The sequence below is a fragment of the Lactuca virosa genome, chromosome 9 (assembly GCF_052849685.1).
Source record: "Lactuca virosa cultivar CGN04683 chromosome 9, Lactuca_virosa_CGN04683_v6, whole genome shotgun sequence".
NCBI lineage: Eukaryota > Viridiplantae > Streptophyta > Magnoliopsida > Asterales > Asteraceae > Lactuca > Lactuca virosa.
The window spans coordinates 67,252,265-67,261,871 of record NC_136434.1 but is presented as its reverse complement, the minus strand read 5'-3'; the positions used below and the strand labels follow the sequence as shown (position 1 = coordinate 67,261,871).

Sequence of the window (9,607 nt, the reverse complement as noted above, 5' to 3'; positions counted from 1 at the left end):
AAAGTACAACTTCTATTAATTGATAAAAATAAATTACATCATATATGGTGTATCATTACATAATAATTCGAAGTATAGTGTGTGCCTTAAAAGATAGGCATCAAAAATATAGTACGGTGATAAATAAAAAAATTTCCATGAGTGTCCCGAGTGTGTGTACTTCCCGCTTCTTAAGTTCATGAGAATACATGTTGTAACGTCCCAAAGAGTATGATCCAAAAATTTCATTTTTAATTTAATTAAAACAGTATTCCAAAATCATTATCCATACATCTCAAATACAAATAAGTGTATCAAACATCATATCAATCAGAGTAACATCACAAAAGCGGAACCCACGTGGTGTGTGCGATGCAGTCATCCCAAGCTTTTCCCCTTAGAACCAGAAGTACCTGAAACATAAAATGAAAACCGTAAGCACAAAGCTTAGTGAGTTCCTCAAGATAACGCATACCAAACATATAACACATAACGGGCCCTGTCCAAAGAGTATAACGGGCCCCACCCTAACTCGCATAACGGGCCCCGCCCAAAAAGTATAACGGGCCCCGCCCTAACTCGCATAACAGGCCCCGCCCTAACTCGCATAACGGGCCCCGCCCACATACAATTCATACTACATAACATGTAATTGTATACAGAATAATCATCGGGCTCTGCCGAGTAAGCATACAAGCACATACACATACCAATGTCACACAGACAATGAGTAATCTAGCATAACAAATTATGGGTTGGCATTGGTGCCTTCGACCCGCTAAACATGGTGAGGAAACTCACCTCTGAATCTGAGCGATAGCTGAATAGGTCAGCTCTACCCGTCACCTAAACAGTAACCAATCCTTAGATACAACTCAAAATGCCTCAATACCCCCCCCCCCTTCGGTCAAACTTGGTCAAAGACAAAAGTCAAAGTTAAGGTCAACAGTCCATGTTGACCCAACACGCCGTGTTAACTTGCAAACACGCCGTGTTTCGCCATCATCCAAATAGTCGGGAAAACCCCAGCCAACACGCTGTGTTGACTTGCAAACACGCTGTGGTTGCTTGAGTTCTAACAACTTAATACATTAAGCTGTTTTCTTCGACTCCAAGAGCTCCAAAGCTCAGATCTAGACCAAAATGAGATTTAGAGGGGTAAAGTTTCCAACTTTATCCATTGGGACTACCAAAAGGTCCAAAACCCAAACCATAAAGATTGATGATGCAAGGGCTTAACCAATAAGCACTTAATCCTTAAAGTCCGAAGTCCATCCTTTCCAGAAGAGATTCTAACACCCAAACCATCTCAAAGGTTGGTGCTTTTTAGACATACATGTCCAATGGATGTCTTGAACCCATATTAGGTCAAAAATTTATGACCTAATCTCTATGCATGGCTTCAAAACTTGATTATAGACCAGATCCAAGACACTACTAGATCACCTTGACTTGGAGATCCATAAAGTTGAAAATTTTATGAGATCTAACCATTCCAATATTCAAGAACAAGAAACTAAAGGGACACAACTTAAGATCTAACAACATGGAATGATAAAAATTGAGTCTTGGACACTTACAAAGGTCCAGAAGAGTGCCAAACTGAAGAATGAGGGCTTGCTTGCTGGATCTTTGCTTCCTACCTCCACCTTCTTCCTTCTTTAGCTTCAAATACACCAAACTAGCTCAAAAATGGGAGGGAACGATGATTAGGGTTGCAAAGGATGATTTGGGGGAATGGAGGCTGATAAAGAGACCAACTCTTGGGGACTTAAGGAGATTATATAGGGTGCAACACCGTAAAAATTAGGGTTTTATCCACCAGCCGCCAACACGCCGTGGAACGACACCATCACGCCGTGTTGGTCCAATAAACTTTGCGGCCCAAAGGCTTATCGTCACGCCGTGGTGAGGCTTCACTACGCCGTGGCCAAAGAGACATCCTGAACAATTTGGAATTAAATTCATACCTAGAATCGAGTGTTACAAATCTCCCCCACTTGAATCAGACTTTGTCCTCGAAGTCCGCCGCCCCAAATAACTCTGGGTAGTGCTCTCTTATCTCGTCCTCAGGCTCCCAAGTCCAGTCTGATCCCTTGCGATGCTGCCACTGCACCTTCACCAACTCGATTACCTTGTTCATCAAGAGTTTCACCTTCCTATCCAAAATTGTCATCGGTCTCTCAATATAATTCAGGCGGTCATCCACCTGAATATCCTCCAATGAAATAGGTTCTTATTTAGGGTTTATAGCCCAATTATTAATTGAGGATTTATTGATTATTTAGTGCGGAGACTTTCAGGATCAGCAGTCCGAGCATTTATCTGATTTTCAGCTGTTTGAGGTGAGTCTCCTCACTGTGCTTGACGCTTCGAAGGCACCAATGCCGGCCCATGATTTATTATGATTAGGATGCTAGTTGTCTGTGTGACTCTTGCATGTGTAATATGTGATATGTATATCGGGAGGGGGGGGGAGGGGTCCGATGCTAGGCGGGGCCTGATGAGAGTATTGTATGCTATTTGTTTCAGTGATTCTTGTATATGTTTTATATGTATATATGTATACCGGGGCGGGCCTGATGACAAGCAGGGCCTGATGAATGTGATGAGGCGGGACCCATCTCATATTATTAAGAGATCTATTCCGGGCGGGGCCCGATGGTATGTATGGTATGGGGTATTTTGGGGAATTCACTAAGCTTCGTGCTTATGGTTTTCTGTTTATGTTTCAGGTACTTTCGGATCGAAATGGAAGGGCTCAGGTTGATCGCATCGCACACACCACGTTGTTCCGCATTTTGTTGACTTGATGAACTTGGATGTTTATTGACATACTATGATTTTCTTGTATGGTTTTTATAAACACGTTTTGGTTGATGGTTTTATTATAATTAAAATGAAATTTTTGGTATTAAGTTTTGGGAGGTTTCACAATTCACAAGACACTATACTATACAGAAGAACAAATCAAGAACATTGAGTTTGACTTTCTTTACTTCCTTATAAACTTGCAAACAAATCATCCAAATAAAAATGATCATTTAGTGTGGGAGAGAAATTAGCCAAGCATGGTTAGGACTAGGGAAGCCAGTTAGAGGACTTAGAGGAGGATAATGCGTTATCAAGATTCAAGACAACAAAATGGAAATTTCCAATGAGATAGGCGAGCAAGACCGACGATCTACTAGCACGGTTATTAGTTTTATTAGGGGTTGATCTTTTTGGTCATTGTTATAAAAAGCTAAAACGTTTGCTATAACTTATATTAGAAATACACACACACACACACACACACACACACACACATATATATATATATATATATATATATATATATATATATATATATATATCTATCTTAAATTGTTGATAAATTATAGAATTTATGCTAAGTTTTTGATTTTTTTGATTTCTTTGATTTTTTTCACAAAAATTATTTCAAGATTACGACTAAATGTTATATTGCTTTACCATACAAAAAGGCTTAGCGGCACAACTTGTTACCCGTTTGCCTTCTCATTCGTTGTAAGATGATAACTAAGATATATTAACTTAAAAAAATAGGGTAAATGTCACTGTAGCCCTACAATGTTTTGGGTTTTAGTCGATTCAGTCCCTTAACTTAATTTCTTGCTTTTTAAGGGATTAAAGTCTATAGCAACCTGTCTATTTAGCCATCCTAACCTATTGTAGCCGGATTCACATGCCATGTCAACTAAAATTGCCAAAATGCTGAAATTTTAGGGCTAAATATATAACATGTGTTATTATCTTCCCCAAATTTCCTTGTGAATAGAATGTAAGCAGCATGCTTGAATCAACTCATAACCAAAAGTGAAGTTTTCAATCTTCAACTCATTTCAATAATCAAATCCAGAAACAAAACCAAAGTCGTTACCCAGCTCCGCCTTGACGCCGTCGCTCCTCTGTTTGTTGACCAGGTTCCGGTGTATTCCAGTATCTTGAATCCCCTTTTCAAAACTCAATCCCTGAAATTCTTCGATATCTCCATGAATTCGTTGGTAGGTGAGATCCCCGAAGATGTGTTTGGTAACCTCATCGGACTTGTTCATCTTGATATAATGTAGAACAACTTCAATGACTCCATTCCCGACCAACTTTTCCGATTAACAAAGTTACGTTATTTGGATATGAGCACGAATTCGCTTGAAGGTGGACTAGGACCTGAACAGGTTTCTCTTCGGACTTGACAACATTAAAGATGAGTGTGAATCGTTTCCAGGGTATGATTGTTCAATCGCTTTTCAAACTTGAATCTCTTTGTATTCTCGATCTAAGCAATAACAATCTCACTGGTGGTTTAAGTTCTGAAGTTGGAAACCTTTGAAATCTTGAATCCTTAACCAGTCGATTGAATATTACCACTTCGACTAATATTTTTTTCTTTTACTTCCGATTCACACTTCAATCTGCAATTGATTTCACCGACTTCACTTCGACTCTATTTAACCAAAAGAACTCCAAGTTTGACTTTTCAATTCTATGATTTGACCATTCTTTGGTAACTCACTAACCATTCATCTATACTTCGATATCACCACACATAAAACTTCGATCTTGAACTTGTGATTATCGAAACGATTTCAATCCATATTGCTACCGAAACATCAATAAACACCAATTTTGAATTTTACATTGACTGTTCTTCAATTGTTCGATAACCAACTCAGTGACGCATCAGAACCAATTTGACTATTTCGATACTCGACACGTCAAGTGCTTTCGATAATTTTCAAAGTAAGTTCCATAAACACCAAAATTCATCTCCATCTTCAACTGTTCTAAGTGACGTTGATTTTACTATGTGAGTCCATGTTGGTGATGATTTGGCAATTTTAGTTGACGCGACATGTGAAACCGGCTACAATCAGTTAGGATGGCAAAATAGACAAGTTGTTATGAACTTTAATCCCTTAAAAAGCAAGAAATTAAGTTAATGGACCGAATCAACCAAAACCCAAAACATTGTAGAGTTACAATGACATTTACCCAAAAAAATATTGGTATATTTTGAATTATTTATAAAAATCTTTAATAATAACACATAAAAATATATTTTATGATAATACCAACACCATAACTATATATCTATTTCTAAATTTGGAGACGCCTTAAAATCAGAAGCCTTATTCGACCGCATCACTTGCACACCCTAGGGCCCCGGCGTTGAGAATGCACATTCACAAGACTACTTAAATTTCTACCTCCTTGGTAACTATGAACGATGCAGGGTGAAAACGGAAACTATTTTGATGACAGTTTGATAATAATGCAACTTTTCATATTGGTCAAAAAAAAAAAAAAAAAAAAAAAAAAAAAAAAAAAAAATCACAGAAATTAACCAAAACAAGTGGTCTTATATTACAAGCTACGAAATTGCTATTTGCTACCGGACTAACTTTCCAGCCCTATCATACATGGGCTGAAGAGCAAACCCATCAGTAATTTTGTATTCCTAAACTATGGTTATATTTTGTTTTTAGTAATGATTTTAATGTATTTTGTTATCTATGTGAATTTAGGTGTAGAATGCCAAAATGGGCAGAACATTTGGGGAAAATTAAAGATTATTTAAGGAGCCTGAAAGTTTTTTATTGGTAAAAGATTACTGTTATTTTTCTTTTCTCATTTTCTCTAATATGCCGTCATTTATCTCAAATACATTTCAACATCATTTATACAATCCGGACAGCAAATAAAAGTATAAAACAGTAACTTTGCCAAATATTTTCAAAGTTTAATTATTTAGAAAATAGAAAATGAATAAACCAAACTCTCATTTAATTAACAGTAACTTTGCCAACCATCCCAGCACCTTGGTGTGGTGCACAATAGAAACTGTAAGTCCCTTTCTCAGTCAATGTCACTGCATACGTGTCTCCTCCTGCATTCAACAAATCCTCTTCACTCATTGAAATCTTGGACACGTCAACGCCAGCTGGAACCTCGTCTTCATCAAACACAACGTTGTGTGGGAACCCTGCGTTGTTCTTGAACACAATCTTCTCGCCAGATGCAACACTGAAGGTGGATGGTTCGAAAACCAATCCACCGTCACTGCTTCCTAGCAAGACTTCTGCTGCCAGCGAGTTGCTGGCCAGCAACGCGCTGGCAGAAACAGCGATAGCTGTGGCCACCGCTTGCTTCAATGAAGCTCTCACTGAGAGCTTTGGGGTGGTGGATGCTACCTTGACGGTAGCAGTAGTGGCCCTTGAACCGGCTGCGGCGGTCTTGAGGCCGGTGAATGATGGGATGGAGATGGTGGAAGATGTTATGGTTGCCATTGGGAATGAAAATGAAATGAAGTATTGGTGTTTGGAGAAGAAGGATGTGGGATTTTAAAGTGATGAGGCTGATCTTTTGTGTGGTTTTTGTTTGTTGAGGTGGTGATGGGTGCAAAATGAGTTATCTTATCGTGAATGTGTGAATGCTATCCACTCATTTGATGTGGTGGTCTTTGATTGGTTGGAAAGTATGGGAAAATCCCGGAGTGATAAAAAATCTTTGTAGAATATATATTTTTTTTTTTACATTTACAAAAATTTGGAACAAGAGATGAATGTGAACATAGACTCCATAGACTCCACGTGCTTCCATATTTTATCCTTTATTCTTAGATACATAAAAATTGCAAAAAGTATGTCCCAAATCATACATTATATTTAAAAATATGTCTCATTTTATTATATTTATAAAAATATGTTTGATCTTTTACATCCATTTAATTTTTCACTCCATATATTCAACTTTCTTCCTAGCTTTTTATTTCCTTTTATGGACCAAAATTAGACTAATGTCTTTGTGAGACATGGTTTTAGGAACCATATTATGAACTTATGTAAGCTTGAATATTATGTAAAGCATGTAAAAATAATCGATCACGCTCATACTTTTTAAAATATATATATCTACTACGTAAAATATTTGCAGAATCAAAAAATAAATAATGGGTCCGAAATTTACCTCAATTTCCATGTCTACATGTCCGCCGATTATGAACAAATGCTACCAAATGCATTGAGATTCTTAAATAAATAAGCACTCAAAATCTGAAATACCAATTGTACTTCATTACAAAACGATCACCTCGAGTGTACTACACAAACCATTTGTACTACTTCTAGATGTACACATCATCTTTTTATTTATGATTTTAATATGAAATAATTGGTAAAATATAGGCAAATCACCTATATTCTACAATCAATTTCTATAATTGTTAGATAAAACTAATTCTACAACGATTCAAATTTTCCGGCCAATCTCCGGCGATGTAATTTTTCCGACGACTTTGAATGAGAAGTTGGTTAAGAAACGACGTCGTGATAGAAATTATCATAAATAGCGGTTTCAATACAAGTGATAATCACATGATGGGTATCGCAAAATAACATGAAATTCATGATTCTAATTTTTGTAACGTAGAAAATTTCCGTAAATTGTTCAAGAAATCCTTTAAGTTTGCTGATAACGTTTATGTCCAATACGTTGAATACTTGAATTTGTATTTTTTATGAATCGGGAACACTCGTAATATTCTCAATTAAGAAAATTTATCCATATAAGTCGCTACATATAACATCAATTTCTCACTTTCTACTGTTGTTATACCATTTTGCCCTTTATTCATTCAACCGGAATGAATTTTCTGTTCATGAATTTTCGTATATCACCATACCTTCAACATCTTTACTTCGAACTTCTTGATTGGTTGTTGAATTTTAGTCATCCATTTTTAAGTTTTATTATGTCGGTTGATTAGATTAGGAATAAGATAGTTTGGTGTTTAAAAAAAAATCAATCACAACATAAGTAAAAACAACTTCAATAAAAACCTTAACCTCACGTTCCTTTATTTATATAGTGGACTCCCAATAACAAATGTAGAAGGTTTTCAGATGCACTAATTTCAAGGTATGTGGTGTACGTAATCCTTGGGTAGGGAGTGTGTCGAAGTAAATTTCATTTTATTCCAGCTAAATAATTTTTCTTTCTTTAACAAGAAAACATGAAATATTGTAAATATTTCAAATGGATAAATGAGGACAAAGCTACACATATTCGTTTCTTGAAATGCACATAGAGAAGAAGGATATGCAATTTGAAATGAAGGAAACACAAACAAAATAAGAAACGGGTAGCGTGGACTGGGGATGAATTTTTTTTTTTTTTTTTTTTTTTGTTATGTTACTTAGGGTTGTCATTTTGACATTGTTGGTTGTAGTTTTTCTTTGTTTGTGAAATTGCATGTATTGGCTTTGCCTTAATTAGTTTATTAATCAAATTGAAGTTGACTTATTCAAAGTTTGGTTTAGTGATTAATCTTTGACTAATTACTATAATTGTTGTTTTCATATTGGTGATCAATATTTGGTTTGTGAAACTACATATATACTGCCTTCGCCTTACTATGAAACATCAAACATGTATGAAAGTTATAACAAATAGCCAACACTAAGATAATTAACTAATATTGCAATTAATTCTCAACCATAATTTCTTTCAGATAAGAAAAAATCTGTCAGGAAAAAAGATAACGAAATTTTTATTAGCTACTAATCAAGTGTTTGGTTGCTTACAAGCAAACAGTTGAAAGCGAGCTCAATTGCAACAAGCTTTTCTTCATTGAGAATCAAAACAGCCCCATTCGTTGTTAAACACACATTCAATGAACGTGTAGATCCGTTGGATGTGAAATGCCATGAAACTATAGATCCACAAGCATTAGATGTTAAATTTAATTTCTACTTTCTCCGATTTCTGCTATGGATCTGAGAATAACATACCTACTCTTCAAGAGGGCAATTGAATCGCGCAGAGAAGGAGTTGTACGTAAAGGTCGCCGGTTGTTGATACACTCGGTCTCTCGCCTTCTCGAGCAATTATTCATTTGTGGTTTCTTCGTCCGGGGAAACAGCAATCACCACCGCCGCTTCTAGGTTAGACTCCGGCTGGAAAATTCTCATGTTAACTACAGACAGTGGCGGATGTAGCTAGTAAGAAGTGGGTCCATGCACCCCACTTGTAAGTGGGTCCCACCTATTATATTACCAAAAAGACCTTTAAACAATTCGTTTTTTACTAAGAAAGCCCCTCCATGGCACCCACTCTTACAAGAAAAGTCCCTCTTTAACTTTTTTTTTGCTGAAAAAAACTAAGAATATCCTAAAATTTCTTAATATTATATTTTTATATGTTTTTTATATATAATGGACCCCCGTTAACTTCGTTCCTGCATCCGCCACTGACTACAGAGACCATTGCCATAGCAGCAGATACGTAAATAATCAAACAAATAAATTCACAATGAAGTAACACATTCTTCGAGTATTCCAACCGCAAATGAAGCAATGTATATGATTACCTGGAAGACGGAGTGGGCGGATGGCAGGAAGCGAGGAAGGAGGTTGCCGAAGACGAAGGAATATGATGAGATGCCGGAGAGGATTCCGAACGTCGATTCCGGAGAGGCGGAGAGGATTCTGAACGCCAAAATGCCCGCCGTTCCTCACCTTACGTTTTTTCAAGTCAAGATGATCGAATGTTTTTGAGTTTGTAATTTTTGCAGTTAAACTATGAAGTCAGATGCTTTAACGCACCGTTA

General features: G+C 36.7%; 1 protein-coding gene and 1 long non-coding RNA gene across 3 annotated transcripts; both read right to left on the bottom strand.

The window, feature by feature from the left end:
- Positions 1 to 211: 211 nt before the first annotated feature.
- LOC145139914 (uncharacterized) lies at positions 212 to 9,001 on the bottom strand. Of its 2 annotated transcripts, XR_013722032.1 has the most exons (3): positions 8,583 to 8,990; positions 6,967 to 7,052; positions 212 to 392 (listed from the first exon to the last, which is right to left on the bottom strand). It is a non-coding gene; the product is annotated as an uncharacterized LOC145139914 (long non-coding RNA). The 2 variants fall into 2 exon arrangements; XR_013722033.1 differs by lacking the exon at positions 6,967 to 7,052 and having other exon boundaries at positions 8,583 to 9,001.
- PETE1 (plastocyanin 1) lies at positions 5,720 to 6,474 on the bottom strand. The gene has a single exon (XM_079073577.1). It carries the CDS (start codon positions 6,285 to 6,287, stop codon positions 5,784 to 5,786), a length of 504 nt encoding a protein of 167 aa, XP_078929703.1. The 5' UTR covers positions 6,288 to 6,474; the 3' UTR covers positions 5,720 to 5,783.
- Positions 9,002 to 9,607: the final 606 nt, after the last annotated feature.

Coding starts and splice junctions, on each gene's coding strand:
- PETE1 (XM_079073577.1), bottom strand. CDS start 6,287: ATGGCAACCATAACATCTTCCACCATCTCCATCCCATCATTCACCGGC.